Source organism: Salvia splendens, chromosome 11 (assembly GCF_004379255.2).
Source record: "Salvia splendens isolate huo1 chromosome 11, SspV2, whole genome shotgun sequence".
NCBI lineage: Eukaryota > Viridiplantae > Streptophyta > Magnoliopsida > Lamiales > Lamiaceae > Salvia > Salvia splendens.
This window is the reverse complement of record NC_056042.1, coordinates 25,405,080-25,430,882: the sequence shown is the minus strand read 5'-3', so window position 1 is coordinate 25,430,882 and position 25,803 is coordinate 25,405,080. Positions and strand designations below refer to the sequence as shown.

Genomic DNA, 25,803 nt, shown 5'->3' with positions numbered 1-25,803 from the left:
GTTGTCATTGTTGAGATTGATGCTGCTCTGGGTTTTTTTTTTTTTTTTTTTTTTTTTTTTTTTAGGAGGATCGACGATGGTTCCCCATCTACCCTCCGATGTGACTCGGACCCCCGACCTAACAGTTGGAGGTGAAGCGTCTTACCCCGTAGGTGCGCTTCGTTGTCATTCTGGGCCCACAGGCCCAAGGAGAAATTAATCCCCAAATCTGCACTTCCTAGGATTCGAACCTGCGACCTCCTAGGAAGTGAAAGCTCCCTGATATCAACTCCCAAGCCACTAGAGCAGCTTGGTTGGATTGATGCTGCTCTGGGTTGGCCAGCCATATTTTCTCAATTGAGAATGAAAAATTTAGAGAGAAAGAATAAGTGAGAAATGGAGAGAGAAAGTTTTTGGGCTAAAAAAAATTATTCCCTCTGGTCCCCATTAAATGTCTCATATTTGATCGGTGCAGATTTTAAGAAATTATTTGATTTTGTGGAGAAAAATGGGTAGAAAAAGTGAGTAGAAGTGAGTCCTACTTTTATATAATAATTTTATAATGAAATATGAGTGAGAATTAGATAGTAGAATGTGAAGTCCACTACTAAAAATAGTAAAAGTGAAATGAGACATTTATTGGGGACCGTCCAAATAAGAAAATATGGGATATTTAATGGGGATCGAAGGAAGCATGTGATAAGTGAGGTATTTATAGATATTTTAGGATGAGAGGGGGAAGCATGTGATAAGTGAGGTATTCAATTGGGTATAAAACGGTAATAAACGATATATTTGGAGAAGTGAAAACTTTTTAAATTATCCAATTTTATCCATTATTATAAAAAAATAGTAATATGATATTTGATTGGTAGGAGCCATGGGCAAACGGGGGGTGGGGGCATGGCGTGGCGCGCTTCGTTGATTATTGCCTCCCCTGCGTGACACTCTTTGAGACAAGACACTAACAGTGTGTGGCCGGCGTCTCTCTTGTCCAGGCGAGATGAGACAAGACACCGGCTAGCACCGTTACGGGTGCTTGATTTATTTCTCGTTGCGGTTTGTTTTAGACGAAAATCTAATTATAATTTATAAGCTTGTCTTTCTCACTATCATGATTCATAAATAAGACCAACCGACATATCATAATTAAGACTAATTAAATCTCGGTCCTTTGATGAAATATGAAGGGCTAGGATTGAAGAAGACGGATTAAGCATAAGACTTCTGCGAAATGTTTATCTGACGTATTTCATGACTAATTAATTTACTACTGCCTCATAGAAAATGATATCACAAACGAATATATATATATAGAGAGAGAGAGATAGCTCAAATTTTGTCTACCTCCACACGTTGCTACTTCAAAATCAAGCCTAATGGATAGGTCTTCACATCTCTACCTCCTCATTACATTACTCTTTCTACTTCATTGGTTAATTGATTATAGCTCAGCCAACTCAGATATGAATATTGATCGTTCGGCACTTATTGCTACAAGATCTCGAATCTCTTTCGATCCCCATAACATATTGAACAAAAATTGGAGCAGTGAGAGCAATATCTGTAGTTGGATCGGAGTAACTTGTGATTCTCGTTATCACAAAGTGACTCAGTTGAATATATCGTCCATGGGTCTTGTAGGAACCATTCCACCAGTTGAATATATCGGAAATCTTTCTTTTCTTGTGTCTTTAGATTTGAGCCAGAACTTTTTTCATGGTCCTATTCCCACATCTATTTTCAACATGTCCACTTTAGAAGTTTTGGATTTGAGGAATAACAGTTTGTCTAGTAGTTTACCATTTGATATGTGTAAACACAATCTGCATAGGGGAAATACCATCAAGTTTGGATCACTGTTCACAACTTAAGTATCTGTCTTTATACAGCAACAACCTCAGTGGACACGTGCCAATACAGATTGGAAACTTGACATTGCTTCAACAATTAATGTTGGGTGGCAACAATTTAAGTGGTACGATCTTTTCTCATACTATTTCATTTTTACATTTGTTTTGGCTTGATTGGTATGAAAATTATCTTTTTGATGTCACTTCATTAATTTGTTTTGGAGGTATTACTTATTATGCTTTGCATTTGGGATTTATATTTAGTCATCTCTCGGGTTTTAGTTGGTGTTGTAAAATGTGAATGGTGTATAAATGTTTACAAAAGGTTTAAAGTTTAAACACAAAAATGCACGTTGGACCTAAAAAGGAGAAACGCTGTATTATTTGGTATTTTTAAATAGGTGTATTATTGTTGCATATTTTAGGGTATATTTCATAGCATAAATCAACATAAACTAAGTTCTCCCGTCTCATTCAAGATATCCATCTTTTATATTTAGTCTGTTCCAACTAAGACGTCCTAATTCCATATTAGAAATAAATAATAACCGAAATTTGACTATTTGATTCTTAAAATAATTGATGCACTTTTTATGAATACTAAAAATAGTTGTACGAAACTAATAATCCCTCCGTCCACGTTACTTGAGTCATTTCTTTTTTGTACATTTTTCAAAAAATGATAATAAATAGTTAAAGTGGAGATAGAGTAAAGTAAGAGAAAGAATAATGTAGAAGAGAGTCGTCTTGTTCGTATTCTCTCTCTTGATTCGTTGATCCTTCTTGTTTGAATGATCCGTTTATATAGTTGGGGATAGGTTTGGTTTTAAAATGCAAGAAATTTAGGTCATTATGATGAGCTGAGTCGTTGGGTTTGCAAATGTGGAAACTCAGCGGGTCGCTTGAGACTTTCTGTTCTCTCAGACGTTTTCTAGCGAGTCGTTGGGTTAGCCTTTATGCGAAGTCAGCGGGCCACTAGAGTTTCTTTAGATCTCAGCTACAACCCAGTCGATCGCTGGGTTGGTAAGCATATCAAGTCAGCGGGTCGCTGTATTGGATGGTTGCGAACCGAGCAGGTCGCTGGGCCACTTTTGTTATCTGTTTCGAATCCAACTTTTGCACTTTGTATGGTGCACCTATTTCAAGCCTCTGTTCCTACACAATTTTAACAAAATGGTCTAAATACAAAAATCAAGAAAAGTAGACATTATCAAGCCAAATTTAAACAATATATATTTAAGACATTGAGCATATGATATTATTGGTCATACTAAATTTCGGTGGTTATTTAATTTTTAATCAGTATTGAGCATATGATGTTGGTCTTATACTCCCTACGTCCCTCTGTAGTAGAGGCGTTTCATTTTGAGCACTCATTTTGGAAAATTTATAATAAATAGTTAAAGTGCATAGAAAGTAAAGTAAAAAAGAGAATAATAAAGTTAAGAGTCTTCTCTATATTAATCTTTCTCTTATTTTACATTTACTCTATTTTAATTATTTATTATTATTTTTTCAAAACGAGTGCTGAAAATTAAACGCCTCTACTAAAGAGGGACGGAGGGAGTACTACTTTGACTTGTTAATATGTGTGAGTTTTTTGCATCCCTATATTTATTGCATCTTGAGTAGTGGAGATCATTAGCATACGAGAAGAGCTAGATTATTAGAGTATCCACAATAGAAGCGGAACAGCCACGCCACAACCACAAAAACTTGTTCAACCCAATCAATAACAGCCACGCCACAGTCGCAAATCACATTATTTTATCAATTGTTGGTATATTTTAATTCGACTAGAATGACATAATTAGAAATAAAAAAAACTTACTTCATTAACATAAAAATGAAAAAATTAAGGAAAACAAAATTGCCGGAAATCACCGCCGCGGCGGTCGGCGGCGAGCAATAGGCCGCCGCGGCTCTATTGTGGACACTCTTAATACTTTGTAGTACATAGACCTAGTTAGTTGTAATTTACTCTGAACAATAAAAATAAAGTTAGTCAGAACTCTTAACACTCTTTGAAAAAAGAAATTAATGATATTAAGCTAGCAAAAAAACGCAAGTAATTAATGGACATAGAATATTTTAAACACATGAAATTAATTGAATTAAAAAGGAGTCAAGATTATGTAATATGGATTTCGATGGTATATCAATACTATTAATCATAATAGTAACACTAACTAGTGTCACTTAAAAGACTTTAATTATATTTGGCTCAATTTAATTAAAAAGAAGTCTATTGTCTGGATAAAGCCTATACAAATATCTTTGAATCTCTAGCCAAACATAGTCTATAAATATGGGAAGATTATCTGATCATAATTCGTGTCCCACTTCTTGAAATTTTTGAGAGAGGCATTTTTGTATTTCCTCCTCTTTTCTTGCGATATTTTATAACTAGATTTAAAAGTTTGATAGTTTATTGCCCATGCAATTATCAAACTTTTGATTAAAGATAATTATCTAGAAGATTTGAAGTCAAATTCAACTAGTCTAATAACAAGATCTGCATAAAATGTAACTCTAGATCTAAAAGTTTGATAGTTTATTGCCCATACAATAATCAAACTTTTGTCTTATTCAAGATGGTTATCCCTCCGTCTTATTCAAGATGGTTACATTCTTGAATAGCACGAAGTTTTAGATGGAATAATTGTTTGTAATAAAGTACTAGAATGGAAAAAGTAATTGAATATTTTAATGAGAAGAGAAGAGAGAGGATAGAGAAGAGAGAGAGAGATTTAATTCTGAATATAGAAATTGGACATCTTGAATGTGACAAACTAAAAAGAAAAAATGAACATCTTGAATAAGACGGAGAGAGTAGAAGATTTGAAGTCAAATTCAACTCTTCTAATAAAAAGATCTGCATAAAAGGTAACTCTTGATCCGTAGCAGAGATTCTCAGGAAGTACTCCTAGGGCGTGTTTTGTAGATGGGAATAAGCAAGAATTTTATTTTTATCCTCGATATTCTCTGCGTTTTGTAGCCTTGACAACAAACCTCGTTGACCCGGGAGTTCTGTAGTTTGAAATCCTCTTTTCACTGTTGGAATTGGAAAGTTAATTTTAAAAAGTGTCTTGAACTTCTCGCCGGCTAAATTGTTTGCTATTCCTTCAATTACTTTCCTCTTCCCTCTATCAACCAACAAAATATTAGGGCAACGATTCTTCTTCGTCCGCGGAGGCTTTTGACGAAATTTACTCTCGGAAACAGCAAACTCCTGCTGAATTCCTATTCCGATAAGTTATCACCATCTTCACTCTTCGATTAACATATCTTCCAGATCTCGTATGTGCCCATCTTAGATTCGCTCATATTTCAAATCAAAATCAAATGGCTGTTTGAGTACTATGATTTTATTTGTGCTATTGTCTCTGTACTGTTATCGACTGCCACTATGTGAACCCGCCTCGACAAGTTCATGAGCACTTGTTTTGATTAACTGGAGTTTGACTTTTTAATCCCATCATTCTGCAAAACATTCTCAGTGGAAACCTGCCTCGAAAGTTTAGTAAGTTACCTATTTCTTTGAACCATAGCACGCATCGTTTGCTACTTTCCGATATAACTCCATGAAATTATGTTTTATGTTATGTAGAAGGTACCTCATGAGTGGGTGCACCGGCATGGTCGGAACTTGCCACATAACTGTACCCTAATCATGCAAAATCGGCGACGTTGGGTTGTAAGGTTAGTGCAGGTGGAAAACGGGTTCTATTTTAGGTCTAGTTGGAACGAGTTTGTTCGCCAAAATTTCTTGGCGCAAGCAGACTTCCTTGCATTTCATTATGTGGGAGGGGGAGAGTTCCAAGTCTACAGGTTCAACAGTTTCAGCGGATGTCCGTCGAGACCAGATTACGACGGTCAGTGGACTTTAAAGTTTTGGTTGTCTTGAAATAATTGTGTTTGAAGTTTAAAATGTTGATATATACTATATGTAGCCTCACTGACTCCTGCATATGAGAGTGATGTCGACCTATATCCGGATGTGAAAACCAGCGATGACTTTGACACCTCCGACGAAGAGGCCGAAGACAGGGCTGATGACCATGACTTAAGAACAAGTGTCGCGCGCTTTCCATCGGTGATGGACCACCTCCATCATTCAGCGTTGTGCTTTCTGCAGCGCACTTCAATGGCACGTTGGTATGAATCGCATTCAGATATTTTACATACAACTTCGTCTCACATAGCATTTATACATTGAGGTACATAGGCTGCATCTCACAAAACTACTCGGTACATTCATCATCAGGAAATGCCCCTCGATTTCTGGAAGCGATACCTATACCCTCGGTGTTCCCGTGTAAAGCGTACTTCACGGTCCATGGTTCAACGTGGGAGATGCAGGTTGCCAATACACGTGGAAAGATCCGTATCAAACGCGGTTGGTCACTCTTCAAGCGCCGTAATTCAGTAGGATGGGGTATGACCTTGCATTTCCTCCTTTCTGATATCAACGGTATCCACTTCTATGTCTTAATCAAAGCATGAATATGCCATGTCGTTGACAAATTTGTTAGTCCAAGCATAACATCGGATTGAAGCATAATAATCAAGAATAGTGATCCGTCTCAATATATTTGATATATAATTGTAACATACTAAAATTATTCCTTCTTACATGGGTCTATCTTTTCCCCACTATCGTCAAACAAAAAAAATTGTATCAAAAGTATTCTGATGACAAATCTCTTCTTTGTGCATGATAAAGCTATAGACTGTATAGCACATAAATAAGCAGCACCCCAATCTCAATAGAGGACTCTTTATAAGCCTGATAAAATAGGATAATATCCAAAATACAAGTACACATAAATGAAAATGTAACTATTTCAAATTTATTTAGTTTACAATCTACATTTGTCTTCTATGATTTTTACTATAGTATCCACTTCATCCAATTTCTTTTTTCACTGATTTATCTTTTCATTTACCATGCTGAGCTGTATTGGTACCTTCAATGAGAATTTTCTTACCACTGTAAACAAAAGATGCAGACAAAGGTGGCAATAAGAAATTGTTGGAATTCATATAATCTATAATGTATCAATGAGCTTTTCCATCAAGTAAAACTAAGGTAGATATTAACATAATGATACAAAGCATTATGCGCAACGTAGTGAACTAGAGAGAGTACAACCAAATAGTACATAGGACGATAATTAATACCTTTTCTACAAGTGGGTTCACTTTGTTCTCAAGTTGCTCAAGGGCATCTTTCAGCTCTGATAAAAGGCCAATTAACTCCGGAGCAGAGCTTTAAAACCAATCATTAGGTTAGCCGGTAAGCATAAACAGATCGGTCTGTGTTGCAATTGCACCATGACTTTATCATAATGAGATGTCAGGCTAATTAATTGTTAAAACATAAATGCACTGTAATCACATTTCAACCTTTCGACACGGTACGATTATTGTTGTACCGTACTACATAAATAGTTTGAAAAATTATTGTGCATACAACACTTAGGCCATCCACAACGCTGTTCCTATACCGTTCCTATACCGTTCCTTAAACCACTATTTGAGGGCCCCACTGTACTTTTTTACTCCATTCCTTAACTAAGGAACGGAACCTGCAACCCTTCGTTCCTTAACCGTTCCTTAAATGACTATTCATTCAATTTCATTTTTTTTATTTCCAACCCAATTCAATTTAAATAAACACACTTTAATAAAAAACAAACACACTTTATTAAAAAACACACAACATTAAAAAAATTCAACTTAAACTTAAAAAAAATAAAAAAAAGCACACAATTAAAATCCTAAAAAATAAAAAACACAAAATAAAAAACACACAATTAAACGTGGGAAAATAAAAAAACTACTCCGCCGGCGAATCATCCTCCGGAGGCGGTCGAGGTTGAGGGGAGTCGAAAGGCCAAGTTGTGATGCCATATACACAATTCCGTTCCACCAGGCCGTGAATTGGGCTACGAGACGAGAAGCGGGAAGTGTCCCATTGTGGCGGTCATGTACGCCACCATAAGTGTGTCCGAGCCTCCCCGCGAGCCCGATCCCGAGAGCCGACTGGCTTGATTCGCCTCGGCCCTTCCTCGCTCTAGCCGTCTTCGCCGCCTTCGTCCCTTGCGGGCGACAGCGCCCACGGCTGGATCCACCGTATTCGTCGGGCATTGGATCCCCGTACCCCCAAACACCTGCGGTGTACCCTCGCTGCCTCACCGGTGTCACCAGACGAGTAGCGGCCGCTCGCCGTGTGCTTCGTTGCGCTTTGAGGTTGAGCCCGAGCTCGAGCGGACACCGCCGGCCACCTTTCCTCGTCCTTGACGAGCTGCCAAATATCAACATATTTGAACTGTAGGCCGGTGTCCTGGTAGAAGACGCGCAAGCCGCCCTCAGAATGTCGGCGCCGAAGCTCCGCTTTGGTATTTCGCCGCTTCGGCCGCGTAGATGCCGCAAAATTTTTTGACCTGTGCGTCGACTCGGCCAAAGTGAGCACGGAGCATTGTATATTTGCGCTTCCGGGCCCTTTCGGCTTAGTCTGGTGGTAGACATCACAGACCTTTTCCCAGAAGCACTTGGCGGCTTGTTGGTTCGACGATGGGATCGGCGGTGAGCCAGGCGGTGTACACGCCTTATTTTCTTCGTTGTTGTACGGATGCCGGCCCAGATCCTCCAGTTCCTCCCCTCCTCCTCCTCGGGTGCCTCAGACGCAGCCCTAGAGCTTCCACCGCCTCGGTTCCTCCCTGGGTGGGTTCTACGGGGATATCCTCCCGAATCTGGACAAACCCTGAGAAAGCCGCGAGCCGGGTGGTCGAGCGTAGGCATCCACATCGAAAGTGGGTGGTTGGTACCCACCCGCGTCGCCGACCCCTGGGTGCCCGCGTCGACGACCGGAACCACCTAGTGTGTTGTGTACATGGTCTCCCAATCGCCGAACGCGTTGAGATCCATCCACCGGAGCCGCCACCGCCGTAATCCGTCGCCGGACATTTTGTGAAGGAGATTGAAATAGAAAATTGGAGAGGAATTGATGTTGGTTTAGGAAGAGTAGATGTGTAGTTGTGTGTGAAATGTAATAAATTAGGTGTATTTATAGAATAAGAAAATAAAAATAAAATAAAAATAAAAAAAATTAAAAAAAGTTAAAAAACGGTAATATGACCGTTTAAAAAAAATTTTTATAAAAATATATTTAAAAAAAAAAATTAATTATTGCGTCATCGCTGACGTGTCCCACTCGCGGCCGGCGAGTGGGAAGCACGCACGAAGCGGGGAGCGCCACGTCGCCCGAGCGCGTGGCGGCACAAGCCGTGCCGCGTTCCGTGCCGTCGGCACGCGGAACGGAATGGGAACGGAATGGGAGCGGAACGGTGCGCCGCAACGCGTTCCGCGGCGAAACCGTTCCGGCGGAACGGCACGCGGAACGCCGGCGGCACGCGTTGCGGGTGCCCTTACTTCGCTTTTTTGCAATAAAATAATTAAACAAAATTCAGGTATATGTGATGGAAAGGCATCAACATAATTTTGGTAAAATTGATCAGAAGAAAATGGCATCATTTAGGCTAAGTTTGCTCTGTGTGCATCAGATTTGTATCCATTTTATAGAAAGTTGGTTGTTCTAATTGTGAAAATTTGTAAGTTGGTGATGTACTTGATACAATTTAAAAGTCTCAATTGAATATCATACATGCATACAATGACAACTGATGTAGATGAAAACTATACCAAGTCACAAGCCATCCCATCCCTAATTAGGACAGCTATTCCAGGATGATCAGGATACTGAAAACAAAACTAACCTGTACACAACATCCATTTGCTCTTCCTTTGTCAATGTATTTAAATCTTTCTTTACTATTTCATATGTCATTCCTTCTTCAACCTTGATTTCTTTGTCGAGGGAAGCTTTCGATGGAACATTTCCATTGTCCAGGATTTCCTGAAATGTGACACAATATTGAATAATCAACATAGCTCCTTTCAAACCCTAGATCATGACACTATAGCATGAGAATTTGTTGAACAAAATTGTTACACATTTTTTCACCTGAAACGTGAGCTCCCTATCTGTCTCATCTTGGCTAGTATCTACAACACCATAATCCTCCATTGATAGATTATTCGCTATTGTCATTTGTCGTTTCAAAACTGCATCCTCCTCTTCAGCAGCATCTTCATCATCACTTGATTGTGGCTTAAGATAAGAACAAAATGTTAAAACAAGTCATGATTATAACATGCCAAGAACTAAACATGAATTGTTGGGTAAACAAACCTCATTGCCAACATCAGCACCATACAGGTCACTTTTTTTACCCCAAAAATCCCTTCCTGGTTCTTCTTCATCAGCATCAGCAAGAATTCCATCCTCAACATCGCCAAATTTAGCCCGCAAAAATTTTTGTGTTCTTGCAACTATAGAAACCCCATAATCAACTTAGACTACAAAACATTTAAGATAAAGGTATTTACCAGGAAAAATAATAGAGACGCAAAATGGAGATGTGACCAACTACAATCAGATAATTCAAGTCCAAAACAAACAAACAAAATCAACTCCTTTTAAATTTAAATGATACTCTTGCAAGTTGCAAGCATATATATCAAGGTCATATCATCATCATTGGAGTAAATTACATAGTGCAATAATAACAAAATGAAGGGAAGATTAAGGATTCATGTCAGTCATGCCTCTAATAAGTGAGAAACATTATGACTAAAACACTATGATGTTTATCATACTGTTACAGAACGAGAAATGGAGTATTGTAATTGTAATCAATCTAATAACATATCTGTGATCTTAAGATACTGTAAGCTTCTATCGAAGCAGCCGAGCACCCCAGGCATGCTTTTGAACACTATATATTACTCCCTCAATTCCATAGTAGTAGAGTCATTTAACTCATTTCATTTTCTTCACTTGTTTTGGAAAGATGATAATAAATGTAGTTAAAGTGGGGAAAGAGTAAAGTAAAAAAAAAAGAATAATGTATATAAAAGTCTTCTTTACACTATTCTCTCTCTTACTTTACTCTTTATTAACTTTATCTATTTATTATCATTTTTCCAAAACGAGTGCAGAAAATAAAATGACTCTACTACTATGGAATTAAAAGATTCAATACTTGGTATATGATTTATCACAAGATTCCCCTCATATTGATTTGAACTGTAAAACTAATCATATGTAAATAAGCTTCATTCTCCAGGGATAGCAGAACCACCTAACAACATATCAATGTCATATGCAAAAACAAAAATATTTAAAGAAACAAAGAAGCTAGCTTACTTTTTGCAGCCAGACCCTTTGGCGGCTTATCTTCGTCAGTGTGTGCATCTTCCTCATCATCATCCTAAAAAATAAGACCGAAAATTTATGAAAAGAGTAAAATAGGTCAAAGCAATGATTTCTGATCTAAGAATCAAATAGAACAAATAAACAGAAATTCCTTGAAGCCAAACAAATTCAACCTCAAAATCAAGCACAGGCTGCTCGGCATCCTCGTCGGATTCTTCCACATCCTCGTGTATGTTCAGTGGTACAACATCCCTTTTCTTGTGGACTAAAACAACAGAGAAATTACCAAAACAATTGTGTATCTGAAAAGTATGTGAAGCTGGTGCAGAATTGGGGTCGCCGGAGTTGTGAACGGCGACCGGAATTGCACCTACACAAATCGAATGACGCGAAGGAGAAGATAGAACAGAGGAAAGGGGAATTTGCATTAATTCAAAAGCATAGTTACAAAATGAATTGAAAAGCAGCTTATATAGTAACAATGCAACTAATAACAATGCAACTAATAACAATTAACAAACTCATGCTATGTGTAGATTCAGCTCCGCATCACACAACTCGCGTGTGCATGCACCCATGCACACGTTTATTTCATGTGGCCACCTCAGCATTTATTTCACTCCTATTTCATGCATCAAACGTCCCCCCTCAAGTAACCTTGCCCTCAAGGTTGGAAATGAGGAAACCTTTCCCGAATATCATGGAGAAATTCCCTTGTCGCATCCTCGGGGAAAGAATTCGCCCAATGAATCAAGACCTTGGTCGCCGGTTGATTGCCTCGTTTTACCAATTGCCTATCCAAAATCTGAACCGGTTCCAAGAATGTAGAGTTACCAGCCACTGGCAGAGTACCATGGAGTTGAGAGAGAGAGCCCAGCTTCTTTTTCAACTGAGAAACGTGAAAAACCGGATGAATTTTAGCCTCTGCGGGAAGCGCCAACTTATATGCTACTTCTCCAAACTTATCAAGCACCTTGAAGGGCCCAAAGTACCTCGGACTGAGCTTATGGAACTGACGATCACGGAGAGTATTTTGACGATAAGGCTATAGTTTCAAGTAAACCCAATCGCCAATAGCAAATTGCCTATCCGATCGATGCTTGTCGTGCTGTTGTTTCATGCGACATTGAGCACGTCCAAGGTGGAACTTAAGCACGTCTAACATAGCCTCCCTAGCCAAGAGGCTCTCATTAACATCATGCACCGAAGAATCGCCTCTGAAATAAGGAATATGGATCGGCGGAGGGTAACCATATAGAGCTTCGAATGGTGTAGTCTCAATTGCAGTGTGGAACGACGTGTTGTACTAGAATTCCGCGAGACTCAGCCATTTACTCCAGTTAGCCGGTTGATCTCCACACATACAACGGAGATAAGTCTCCAAACAACGATTAACAACCTCGGTTTGGCCATCGGACTGAGGGTGATAGGCCGTAGACATATGTAATTCGACCCCCTGCAGTTTGAAGAAATCGGACCAAAATTGGCTAAGGAACACCTTGTCCCGGTCGCTAATGAGGATAGTAGGAAGCCCATGAAGCTTAAAGACATGATCAAGGAAAGCTTGAGCCACTGATAATGCCGAGAACGGGTGATTGAGACACACAAAATGCGCAAACTTGGTTAGTCGATCAACCACTACCAAAATAGCAGATTTCCCATGAGAGAGGGGAATTCCCTCAATGAAATCAAGGCTAACTTGAGACCAAGCAGCCTTAGGAATCGGCAAGGGTTGAAGCAAGCCGGGAGAAGCACTATTGTCATACTTAAACCTTTGACAAATGTCACACTCTCGAATGAACTGCCTGATCTGTTTCTCCATATTCGGCCAATAGAAAAGAGAAGATAACCTCTTATATGTAGCTAGGATGCCTGAGTGGCCCCCGGAACTACAGTTATGGAAAAGAGATATGATTTTCAGACGCAATGCTGCATCATTCCCCACAACCAACCGCCCTTTCCTTCTCAATTGATTCCCCAGCCAAGAAAACTTGGAATTAGGAGCAGAATGCTGCTGTAATTCAGTAATGAGCAGCTTAAGAGAAGGATCCGACTCCCACGTAGCCTGAATGGAGGGATACAGATCCGTAGAAACCGTGGTGATGGCCATACAAAACACTTCAGAGGAATGCACCCGAGAGAGTGCATCCGCAACTACATTCTCCACGCCTTGTTTATAAGTGATAACAAAGTCGAAGGCCATCAATTTAGAGAGCCAATTAAGTTGCCCCGGTGTAGTTAACTTTTGCTTCATTAAGTGACTGAGAGTTTTATGATCCGTGCGAACTTCAAAGGGCATAGCACCCAAGTAATGGCTCCAATAAGTAACCGCAAAGACTATGGCTAGTAGTTCCTTGTCATAAACAGAGAGGCCTTTATTCTTTTGAGATAGAGCTTTGCTTATAAAAGCAATGGGATGATTATGTTGCATCAAAACAGCTCCAATATCATAACTACAAGCATCCGTTTCTACTACAAAAGGAATAGAGAAGTCGGGTAAGGCAAGTACCGGAGGTGAAATCATAGCTTGTTTTAAGGCAAGGAAGGCTCTATCAGAATCAGCATCCCAATGAAACGCATCCTTCTTCAATAGGTCCGTGAGAGGCTTACATATGATACCATAGTTCCTGATGAATTTCCTATAGTAGCCGGTGAGACCAAGAAATCCTCTTAGCTTGGAGACATCAGAGGGTTTGGGCCATTCCTGCATTGCTTTTACTTTCTTAGGATCAGTGGCTACACCCTGAGCCGAGATGATATGTCCCAGATATTCAATGTGGTGTTTAGCAAACTCACATTTGCTAGCCTTGGCAAATAAAGAATGCGACTGAAGTTTCTGAAAAACCAGCCGAAGGTGCTCGAGATGGACCTTCATATCTGTGCTATAGATCAAAATATCATCAAAAAATACTAAGACAAATTTCCTCAAGTAAGGCCGGAAAACATCATTCATCAAACTTTGGAATGTAGCCGGCGCGTTGGTGAGACCAAAGGGCATCACCGCGAACTCGTAGTGGCCATCATGAGTTTTAAAAGCAGTTTTAAGAATATCTTGTAACTCCATTCTGATCTGATGATAACCAGATCTTAAGTCAATCTTAGAGAAAACCGATGCTCCCCTAAGCTCCTCCAAAAGTTCATCAATGAGTGGAATAAGATATTTATCCTTGATAGTAACCTTATTCAGCCGTCTATAATCAACACACATGCGCCATGTACCATCCTTTTTCTTGACTAACACCACCGGGGAAGAAAAAGGACTAGAGCTCGGTTGAATGAAGCCTTGCTGCAGCAGATCAGCAACCTGTTTCTCAATAATATTCTTTTGCAGAGCTGAGTGCCTATAAGGCCGCCTCGAGTTTACTGGATTGGCATCAGGCATCAGGGAGATCTTATGGTTATGGGAACGCATGGGAGGAAGAGTTGTAGGTTCAGCAAAAATAGACTTATGTTCATCCAGAAACTCTTGGATCTGAGGGGGAATATGCTGTTCTGTCTCAGTCGAGCCTTGAATATTAATGAGCTCAGAATAGCCTTCTCCAGTCATTTGAATGCAACATAGCTATATTCCTTCAGTATGGGCTAATAGTTTGTTCATCTCTCTTTCAGACACAGCCTGAACAATGGTCTCATTATGGCCTCCTCTCCACATGTGTCTCATCCCATTCAAGGTGAAATCCATGGTTAGATTTTTTAAAGTTCAACTGAATATCACCAAGTGTCTCTAACCATTGTATACCAAGCACCATATCACAGTTTCCGAAGGGTAAAAGAAGTACATCAGTGAAGAAGGTAGTACCACGCAAGAACCATTTCAACCCCTTACACATAGAGTTACATTCCAATCGATTCCCATCCGCTACATTCACAGAGTCTGGAGTAACAGCAGTCAGGTTGAGGCCTAATTTCTTAGCTAAATGAAGATCCAAGAAGTTATGTGTGCTCCCCGAATCAATGAGGATGTGTAGAGCCTTCTTCCCCATGCGGCCAGTAACTCTCATTGTTCGAAAATGCCGTGAGGAAGAACCGTTGATAGCATGTATCGAAATGAGAGGGTTCTCATTCTCATCCTCCCCCATCTCATCACACAAGGAATCAGAAGCTAGCTCTACAGGTGGTAGATTATCATCAATTTCCAACAAATAAAGTAGCTTCCGCACACAACGATGTCCTCTCTCGAATTTCTCATCACAGCCATAACAGAGACCCTTAGCACGTTTATCCGCCATCTCTTCCTCAGTCAGTAAACGTCTAGATTTAAACGTGGGGGTAATTGGTGTATGGAGTAGAGGTATGGAGGTGTTTTGAGAACGAACATCGGTAGGGGTGAATCTACGATTATTAGGAGTAACATTCTCTTTAAGTGGCACAGACATATCCTGCAATCTAGCTAGAGCATATGCATGTGCTAAAGTCTGAGGCATAAACATGCGGACGGCTTTTTGAACAATAGGTTTTAAACCATTAATGAAATGGCTAATTGCATAAGACTCAGAGAGGGAAACACAGCCCAATAACAGTTCAAAACGGTCATGATAGTCAGCGAAAGAACCTGATTGTTTGAGGGCGAGTAATTCAGTCATTGGATCTCCCAATAGTTGATCACCGAATCGAGCTTCGAGCGCTTGCAAAAATAACGGCCATGGAGTTGTCATAGCCCGATCCTGGTATTTAGACCAGTTCTGGAACCATTGGAGAGCTCTTCCTTCAAAATTGATCACAGCGAGACGGACTTTAGAGTCCTCAGGAGTCAAATCGACCGCGAAAAAATGATCGCAGCGAAGGATCCATCCAGCCAAGTCCTCGCCGGCGAAGATTGGAAATCCGACTTTAGATTGACGCGTAGCGAAGTATTGCTGACGTTGCTGGGGACCTCCACCACCGCCAACACCAGCAAATTGCCTAGCGTCGTGCGCGTGCGGAGCGAAACGATTGAGGAACTCGTTTTGTTGGAGTTGTAGAGCGAGAAGACTTTCACGGAGTTCCTTCATCGCCAGATCGCGCGATCCATCCGTAGTGTCGCGGATCTTATCAAGCTCCTCACGTCGCCGATCAGATGTAGCCACTCGATCGGAGAGATCAGCCATAGCGGCCGCGAGCATCTCTTTCAATCGGCGCATGTCGCCGGAGCGTGTTTCAACCATCACAGGAGTAGGATCTGCATAATTGGGGTCGCCGGAGTTGTGAACGGCGACCGGAATTGCACCTACACAAATCGAATGACGCGAAGGAGAAGATAGAACAGAGGAAAGGGGAATTTGCATTAATTCAAAAGCATAGTTACAAAATGAATTGAAAAGCAGCTTATATAGTAACAATGCAACTAATAACAACTAACTAACTCATGCTATGTGTAGATTCAGCTCCACATCACACAACTCGCGTGTGCATGCACCCATGCACACGTTTATTTCATGTGGCCACCTCAGCATTTATTTCACTCCTATTTCATGCATCAGAAGCATCAAAACAAATGACATACAAACATCAATGTCGTCGTCCATCATGTCTTCATTATCCGAATCAAATCGAATTGAATTTTTTTTCTTGGGACGGCCATTATCTTCCTTCTTCTTGAACTTGCCGCTTTTTCTCACCATGATTTTTCCTCTCACTGACTAAACTTATACAAGTATTTGAAAGGGTTCCAAAACGCTGAGGCAGATGTAGGCGTCTTCGCCGGAAAATGCCGGCGGAGGAGTAGAGATTAAAGATGGAAAACGGCGAACACAAAACCCTCTCACTCGCGAGAAAAAATTCAGTGGTCGTATGCCCAACCCTTTCAAATACTCCTATCTTTATATTTTAACATAGAATACAACGATTATTAAGTTAAAGTGCTATAGAAAAATAAAATAAGAATTTTAGTACTATATTATCATTCATATTTAATGTTCTACAGAAAAATAAAATAAGAAGTATACTATATTACGTACTATCATTCATATAGATAATTTATTATGTGCAATACTTGTTAATAGAATAACAAAAATAATTCCATTAAATATTGTGTACAACGCATTTTTTCATGTTAATGTGTTATTGGTGATGATGAAATGGTGGCTTTTTTAATTGATGTGAAAGATTTTTAAGAGCATAGCATAGTAGTAGTTATTGCGTGTATATGGAGCTAGTAATTAATGCGTATATATGTGTATATGGTGCTATATGATTTATGTATGGACATGAGAAATTCTGTATATGTGTGCCTATGTGTGATTCTAGTTTGAGATGAGATCCATAAGTATATCTATTTGTCAAAATACTATTGATTTGGCATACCACATATACTTTTCATGGTGGTATACTGAGACCACTGAATTTTTTCTCCTTCGCAGGGTTTAGACTTTCGGGTTAGTATCACACAGGCAAATTAACTACTCCATGAAAAACCTCTTACTCATACAAAATATTTCAGTTTTATTTCATATTAGCACAAAAGGTTTGAAATTTATATAAATCATATAAAAAGTTTCTTTCGTGTTTCAGTTTAGTACATTCCGTTATTTTTATTTAAATGTCGTTAACTCTTTGTCTATGTGCAGTACAAAATGTTTCATAATTATTTTATGATGGTACAAAAATTTTTATCATTGTTTCATATTGGTACAAAAAATTCCATCATTGTTTTATGATTTGTGCGTCACATAAGTAAAGAGTTAACGCAGTTTAAAGTGTAAACAAAAATAATGGAATGCGGTAAACTGAGAATGAAACTTTTTTTATGATTTATGTAAATTTCAAACTTTTTGTACCAAATGAAACAAAGGTGAAACATGGTCCCCACTCTTTAAGAGTTAAGAATCGAAATTATTCTCTTTGTTTGGTCACGGTCCCCACCAGCCTTCAGTATTTTTCTGTTTCTCTCAGTCCCCACATGGTGAACATGTGACAAAGTTGGATTTTTTTTGTGCATTTGTGAACATGAGACAAAAACATTATTTATTAGGGTTTTAGTTTCCATTTTTTGTCATTTTTTAAAGTTAGGGTTCGATTTTTGTGTTTGTGAACAGTGCATGTGCAAAGTTCTTTTTCAAAGTTAGGGTTCAACTTTTTGCAGAATTTATTTAGTGTTATTTTTTCCTTTTTGCATGGATGATTTTAGCATACAATTCTATTATGGTGGAAATATGGTGAAAGATGGTACGTTGGAGCTGTATATAAGGGGGATACAATCATACAACTACTAAACTTCACTTTGATGCAGATAGGTTTGGTTATTTTGATTTGGTTGATGAAATTAAGCAGTTGGGATATGATCAGTGGAACAGGGTTACATTTAAGGTTCCAAAGGACTATGAAAATGGTAGACATAAAGGACGACAAAGATGTTATGCATATGTTGTCTTATCTTGAAATGAGAATATGTGTGTTACATGTGTACATTGCTGGTGGAGTTGTTAGTGGAACACATAAAGTTGAACATAGTGATAGTGCTGTGACATGCAAGCAGGTTGATGGTGGTGAGGATGTGTCTGAGGGAGAATATGAGGGTTGTGATGAGGGTGGTGATGAGAGTGGTGATGGTGAGTATGAAAGAGAGAGGTAGATGATGATGGCTGAGGATGATGGGGATGGTGAGGATGAGAGAGACTGCGAAGAAGAGGATGAGTATGAAGATGGGAGCTACCTTCCATCTACTGAAAGGGAATGTGAATCAGATGATGACTCCAGCTTAGATGGATTCATATCATGATGAATTCATCAAGTCTAAAGACAAGTTTAAGAAAGAAAACTTGAGGGTTATAACTGATGATCTATTCAATGGTATTGTTTCTAATGTTGGGGTGACTAATACTACAGATGGATGTGGGGAGTCAGACTTTGTAGATTCTGATGGTGATTTTGTTTCTGATTCAACTGATGAGGAGGATGTCCGAGCAAGGATTAGAGAAAGACATAAGAGGCATGTGTATAATCCTAAATGTGATCATAAGTCATTGAAAGTTACAGTTGGTATGAGATTTGTGGATGGATTCCAAGTTAGGGATGCTTTGACAAACAATGCCATTGAAAATGGTTGGGAAATACATTTCAAAAGGGTCTGTAAGAACTAAGTGGAAGCTTCTTGCAAGAAACCATGTAAGTGGAAGTGCTATGGGAGTTATAGTAACACCACTGGGGCATTTATGTTAAGAAGAGTGGAGTTTGAACATACCTGCCCTAGGAATATGAGAAGCAAAATAGTTTCTGCAAACTGGATTGCAAAGAGGTATTTGAATGTGTTTAGGCTTAAGCCTGACACAACTGTTAAGGAACTTAGAGCAGACTTAGTGTAGAGATTTGCACATGATGCATCCAGGTGGAAGTTGTACAATGTCAAGAGAAAGATAATTGAGTTGCAGACAGGCTCAGTGGAGGAGCATTATGGAAAGCTTAGGAGTTATGTCCTACAGTTGATGAGGGTAGACAAAGAAGGCAGGTTTGAGATTGATGTGGGTATTGGGTCTGTGTTCAAGGGAATTTACATTGGCTTTAGTGGTTTGAGGAAGGGATTTATGATGGGTTGCAGGAGAGTTATAGGATTGGATGGAGCATTTCTGAAGACATATTTAGGAGGTGCAATTCCGACAGCAGTTGGAAGTGATGAGAATAATCAAATTTTCCCAATAGCGTGGGCAGTTGTTCAGGCAGAAAATGAGGTTAATTGGAAATGGTTCTTGAGCATTTTGGCCGATGATTTGAACCTGGGTGAATGTGTTTGAATCACAATCATTAGTGACCAGCAAAAGGTACATTATTCAAACAAATTTAATGATTTTTATGAAGCTTATAACTTTTAATAAAGTTACATTATTCTTGTTCAATTACAGGGATTGGAGAATGTTGTTAAGGAATTCACTCCTCTGGTCGAGAATAGAAATTGTGCAAGGCATGTGTATTCAAATTTGAAAAAGACTCACTAAGGGCCCAACTCTGAAGAGTCTATTCTGGGCAGTTGTGAGGAGCACATATGTAGAGGAATACCGTGCAGCTTGCAATGAATTTGAAAATGAGCTTCCTGAACCATTTGCTCTATTAATGACCAAAAACATCACCAGGTTTTGTAAGGCTTTCATTACTCCTATTCAGAAAAGTGATTCCATCTTGAATAATGTGTGTGGAAGCTTTAATGCATGCATTGTTTATGCAAGGGCTAAGCATGTGATACATATGTTAGAGGACATTAGATCATCTTGATGGAGAGATGTTATAGGAAATTGCATGAGTTGCGTGACAATCATGATGTATTGTGTCCTAGGATAATAAAAAAAGTGGAGGATTTGATGTATAAGAGCTGTTATTGTATCACAACGCTTGCTTTAGGGGGTCAGTTTGAGGTGACTTATTAAGAACATCGATTTGTGGTCACACCAGCCTTGAGATCTTGTGGGTGCAGGGTTTGGGATATTACAAGAATCTCTTGTATTCATTCTTGTTCAGTTATAACTTTCTTGAATGAAAATGTTGAATCCTATGTGAATGAGTACTACACTTTAGAGAAGTACAAACTGGCTTACAGCTTTGGCATTCCACCTTTGAACGGTGAGAATATGTGGCCTGAGGCAGAAGGATACAAAGTCACCCCACCTTCGGCTAAGAAAATGCCTGGCAGACCCAAGAAACTGAGGAAGAGAGACCCACTGGAGACGGATCCATCTAGGCCAAACAAACTTCGCAAAACATGTGTCATGACTTGTCAGAGATGCCTTCAGCAGGGGCATAATACTAGATCCTGCAAAAATGATCCAGTTGCAAAGCCATCAAAGGAGAAGATACAATGCACTTAAATTTATGTAATACATGTGGATTTGGTACAATGCACTTCAATCTTGGATTTAATTTTGTGTTGTTCTTATTAGGGGAAGCCAGGGCGCCCTCGAAAGGTGGTACCTGTAACCCGCAGCCACAAGCACACTAGCAACGAGCACGCCGGCAAGGACCACGCCCACAGACAGGCCGAGCACGCCGGCAACAAGCACCCTCAGGATCTGGAGCACAGTCTGGCTTAGCTACCCAAGAGAGTCGTGTTTAGGTAGTTTGTTGATGGTTTTTTGATGAAGTGTGTTGGCAAACTTTGATCAGCCTTAACTATTTGGAACTTGGAAGAATATTTGTCCCATGACTTGTATTGTTGGAAACAATTTGGTTTTACTTTGATGTCTACTTTGATGATGTATCTACTTTGGTGTTCTACTTTGATGATGTATCTGACTACATTTTGATATATCTACTTTTGGTGTTCTACTTTTGTGTTTTATCTAAGTTTATGCACTCTAGATGTGTATTTTTGGTAACAATTGTGTTCTACTTTTGTGTTAAACCCTAAATGCAGCAACAAGAGGTGTATATCATCAAGATCATCCTACGTCCAAAAATAAGGTACCAATGGGATACTCATTCAACATCATACGCAAACCTAATTCCATAACATTAGCATCCTACATCCAAAAATAAGGTCTCAATGGGATACTCATTCAACATCATACACAAACCTAATTCCATAACATTAACATCCTACATTCAAAAATAAGGTACCAATGGGATACTCATTCAACATCATACACAAACCTAATTCCATAACATTAACATCCCAAACTAAGGTACCAAAAGGCTACAAATTCACCATCATACATTACATAAACATTACCAAACACAAAAGAAAAGATCATACATGAACATTACCAACCTACATAATGATAAATATTAGCACACACAGCAGGATGATCACTATCTGCAACTTTAACACTTTTTTCCCTAATTTTCCAATCCTTAATTGAAGGGATTCACACTCTTCTTTCTTCAATTCACACTTTTCAATCTTTGCATTCGATTTCTCTTCAAGAGAAATAGCCTTCAAGTATTGACATCTCCATTTTCTTCGACTGGTCTTTTACTGCACGGGTTCTTTGAAGTTCAATTTGTGTGCTTAAGGGAGAAGAAGGTTCAATCCACCGAAAGAATTTACAGTCAACGTCCTACAAAATTAAACCAAACTCCATAAAATTCATGGTGTGTCAGCTTACAACGGTGAAATGGAGACGTAACAAATACCTTTCAAGACGAACAACGATAAAATCATTTTCCGGGATTACTATCAGTCCTCGACTTCTCATTCTCAGCAAGAACTCCATGATTGCATATAATGTATCCCCTATGATTCCAACTGAGGTTCAAACTTGATGTTTGTGAAGAAGACGACATCTCAAGCACCTAAGCAACACCTAAGCTTCCGAAAACCCAAACACCCAAATTTTCAGTTAAACTCATCGACAAACCCTAATTCGAAACCAAAATACCCAAAATAAGTTAAACAAGAGCAAACAACACATAAAATCAGAAAGCAATTATCAACCAAATCGGTCCAATAATCGCCGAATTGAAGAATACACCTACCTGGAGATGAAATCTGGAAGAAAATGCTCGAAATGAGGTTTAAATCGGGCTTAAATGCTCCAATAAACATGATACCTGTTTTAAATTAGGGCGTGCACAAAACGACGTTGTTGCCCAGTCATTTTTACGGCGTCCACGTTGGACAATTTCGTGCCAAAATTTAAGTGGAAATTGGGTATTCGGGTCGGGTTGGGAAATTGCATACGGACCGAAAGTTGGTGGTTTTAAAAACAAATTTGAAAGTTCGTGGAAAAAACCAGAATTCGGGGAAAGTTTGTGGTTTTTAAGGCCAAAAACCAGAATTTAAATTTGCTTACGCAAATGCCAAATTACATGGTTCTTTAGCGCAGTACTTTCAATTTCAAAATAATAAAAGGGACTTGGCACGTTTTTTCAAGTATAAGTACCTGGCACTTTTTATAAGGATTATTTATAATATAATAATATTATATTAGTAACAATTTTTAAATCTTCTTCTTTCTGGGCAGTTCCATAGCCATGATTTTTTTTATTTTACTCTGTATTTTTCTAATTTCAGATTAAGTTCAGCCCCTCTCTTCATTCGGTTTTCAGTAATTTGGTCTTCAAAACCATTCTTATAGTAAGGGCTTAAGACAACTTTTCAATTTTTTTCAAAAAAACAGTAGTAGAAAAAATAAAAATATTATTTTTGGGTAAGGGCTTAAGCCCTTACCCTCTCCTTGAGTGTGTCCGCCCCTGCATACCTGCAGATTGGCGCGGACATATTCCTAGTTTGGCGGAAATCTGATAACGGATTCCGCAATGGCTACGCCACTAGGATGTATTAGGTTATGAAACGCGAGATCCCAGACATAGCTAAAGGTGTGTCCACACATCAACTCCAAGATCACAATGTGGGAGCGTGAGTACGGAGCTCTGTCTCTCATACTTGGTCATAGCGGGGTCGGGTTCAACTCGAACAACGACTACAAGATTGAATGCAACGACGAGCCATGGGCCCAAATTGTCAAGGTGCGTTTTAATTTATGCTCTATACGTACATATGTGACGTATTTTTTGTGACACACAGTGCTCCCATTTTTTGATATCATAGGCCGATAGCAGTGCGATAACTATAGGCAACAAGTCGTGGCCATACTGGGAGGACTGGAAATCTATATTCGGGAAGGATCGAGCCAACGGGGTGCGGGAAGATGATTTGACCCAGGCTGATGAGCTGCTGAACGGGGATGACACATCTGTGGCAGACGAGTCACAACCAAATATGGCTCTGTACACAGTTGAGGACTTCTTCACTGATGATCAGATCGACGAAGCCCTCAACTTTTTAGCTACAACTGATGTGCTGCTAGTTGACAGTGACACAAAAAGTGTTAGGAGCCCAAGCTCCGCGAAGAAGAACAGCCACAAGAGGAAGCCGGAGGATGTGTTGGAGTCTATGCTGGATGTGATGGTATGTTGGAGTCCATGAGCCATCCAATCATCCAGAGTTTACAAAATCTCGCTCTGTACTCTTATTTATTACACCATATCGTGTAGAGGATTTGCATTGGTGAATTTGTGAGCAGCACCACACTTACTTGTATTGTAATGAATATCCTCTGGGCATATTTATACTCACGTATATACACTCCATATGTAGGTTATCACTTATGCATATCATTTATGTTGATGGGACACATATCTGCACACATTAATACCCACCCACTTGTTTGGTATCCTAGTGAATACAGTAGGTCAATTTTTTTTCTATAAATAGGGGGTGGTAAGAGCAGGTTTCTTCACACCTTCTCTCCACAAAAAAAAGCTTCGTAAATCTGTTCTTCATACCCCCCTCGACAGCATCAATCGCTCCAACCATGGTAGGAAGAGTAGCTCGCGACTTTCTGAAGTGAGATACTTGTGTTTTTACTTCATTTAAGCGAATAATGTGTATGGTTATACTCATGTTTTTTCTAAAATCATAATTGTTTTATGATGGTACAAAAAGTTTTATCATTGTTTCGTATTGGAACAAAAAATTTCGTCTGATTTGTGCGTCACATAAGTAAAGAGTTAACGTAGTTTAAAGTTTAAACAAAAATAATGGAATACAGTAAACTGAGAATGAAACTTTTTTTTATGATTTATGTAAACTTCAAACTTCAAAGCAGCCTACAAAATGCATGCATGACATTTCCTAAAATGGAGTGTGAACAACATACAACAACTTAATAACATTAACTTGGGTTAAAGTAGCAATCAATAGCGATATAAATGGGATACAAAAAAATAAAAAAAATAAAAATGGGATAACAGAATGAATTCACACAACAAAAGGCACCTCAGCCCCGGATGTCACTGATAATTGTGCATGGATGGTTTGCAAATCATAAAACAACACAAATAAAAAGAAATAGATGTCTACTTTGGCATCATGCCAAATTCAGAAGGTTTTAAGTTCTGTGTCGAAACAACACACAAATCAATCTACTGATGCTGCCACATGTAGTCGGCTAACTCTTGTCGCATCTGGTTCCACAGCGGTGTCGATTCAATCGTGTCAACGTAGTACACTTCGTTTTGGTAATCCCCGTGGGCAGGCTGTCCCCCTTCTCCAGCGGCATCCAATTCTTGCTCAACGGGGTCTTCAAGCATCTCCCCTCTTATGTAGTTGTGTGCAGGAGAAAGTACGACATGATGAGTCGGGACTGAGTCTGAATGGGGTAAAAGCTTGTGCTGCGCAATATTTCCCACCGCAATTTCAATATGGCAAATGCACGCTCGATTATATTCCGTGCCATGGTATGGCTCATGTTGTAGAGTTCTCGTGGACTAGTCGGCCTCTGATGTTGTGGCCCCCATTCCTTAAGATGATACCTAACTCCTTTGAAAGGTGTCAGGAATCCTTCACTATTGGCGTAGCCGTTATCGCACAAGTAATACGAGCCTGCAATGTACAAACGCTGCACGAATGAACACCACCATTTGAAGATGTCAAACGACCAATAGTAATTACCTCTAGGGACTTTGAGTCCGTTGGGACGAGTCAAAGCATCACGGAGAACGCGGGACTCAGCTACTGATCCCTCCCATCCCGGTAGGACGTAAAAGAATCTTAAGAACCTGTCAGACTGCAAGGGTGTTCGTAGAGATCTGCCCTTTGTGTGACCTATAGCGAGGTGCATCAGCTATGCTAACACGAACGTTAATATATGTCCCGTCTAGTGCACCTGGGCATCCCTCCACTAGTCATATACAACTTTGATGAATAAATCTATGAAAAACAGTTCATCCAAAGTCTTGAACGTTTACCTTGAACCATTTTTAGCGTGGATTGTCACACGTATC

The 25,803-nt window shown here is 39.4% G+C and overlaps 2 protein-coding genes and 1 long non-coding RNA gene across 5 annotated transcripts; 1 reads left to right on the top strand and 2 right to left on the bottom strand.

The window, feature by feature from the left end:
* Positions 1-1,313: 1,313 nt before the first annotated feature.
* LOC121756137 lies at positions 1,314-5,891 on the top strand. The gene is made up of 3 exons (XR_006040894.1): positions 1,314-5,355; positions 5,443-5,707; positions 5,786-5,891. It is a non-coding gene; the product is annotated as an uncharacterized LOC121756137 (long non-coding RNA).
* Positions 5,892-7,018: 1,127 nt separating this feature from the next.
* LOC121756132 (nucleolin-like) lies at positions 7,019-16,853 on the bottom strand. Of its 2 annotated transcripts, XM_042151595.1 has the most exons (7): positions 16,598-16,853; positions 11,289-11,380; positions 11,107-11,170; positions 10,090-10,222; positions 9,862-10,008; positions 9,614-9,753; positions 7,019-7,104 (listed from the first exon to the last, which is right to left on the bottom strand). In XM_042151595.1, the coding sequence occupies exons 1-5, from the start codon at positions 16,713-16,715 to the stop codon at positions 9,957-9,959; spliced, it is 459 nt and encodes a 152-aa protein (XP_042007529.1). In that variant the 5' UTR covers positions 16,716-16,853; the 3' UTR covers positions 7,019-7,104; positions 9,614-9,753; positions 9,862-9,956. The 2 variants fall into 2 exon arrangements, with proteins under 2 accessions (XP_042007529.1, XP_042007528.1); XM_042151594.1 differs by lacking the exon at positions 7,019-7,104 and having other exon boundaries at positions 9,271-9,753.
* Positions 16,854-24,777: 7,924 nt separating this feature from the next.
* Positions 24,778-25,802, bottom strand: LOC121756134. 2 transcript variants are annotated; one of them, XR_006040892.1, is made up of 3 exons: positions 25,768-25,802; positions 25,472-25,685; positions 24,778-25,402 (listed from the first exon to the last, which is right to left on the bottom strand). XR_006040892.1 is itself a non-coding variant. In XM_042151596.1 (2 exons), exons 1-2 carry the CDS (start codon positions 25,638-25,640, stop codon positions 25,119-25,121), a joined length of 453 nt encoding a protein of 150 aa, XP_042007530.1. In that variant the 5' UTR covers positions 25,641-25,796; the 3' UTR covers positions 24,778-25,118. The 2 variants fall into 2 exon arrangements, 1 of the variants encoding a protein (XP_042007530.1); XM_042151596.1 differs by having other exon boundaries at positions 25,472-25,796.
* Position 25,803: the final 1 nt, after the last annotated feature.

Bases quoted from the DNA above. Each gene is read 5' to 3' on its own strand.
- LOC121756132 (XM_042151595.1), bottom strand. From the start codon at position 16,715: ATGGTGAGAAAAAGCGGCAAGTTCAAGAAGAAGGAAGATAATGGCCGT. The intron at 11,381-16,597 runs GTATGTCATTTG...CTGTTGTTTTAG, and splicing joins GGACGACGACATTGATGTTT to TCCACAAGAAAAGGGATGTT. The intron at 10,223-11,106 runs GTAAGCTAGCTT...TATAGTTGCAAG, and splicing joins AAAGGGTCTGGCTGCAAAAA to AACACAAAAATTTTTGCGGG.
- LOC121756134 (XM_042151596.1), bottom strand. From the start codon at position 25,640: ATGCACCTCGCTATAGGTCACACAAAGGGCAGATCTCTACGAACACCC. The intron at 25,403-25,471 runs GTAATTACTATT...TGTACATTGCAG, and splicing joins CGGACTCAAAGTCCCTAGAG to GCTCGTATTACTTGTGCGAT.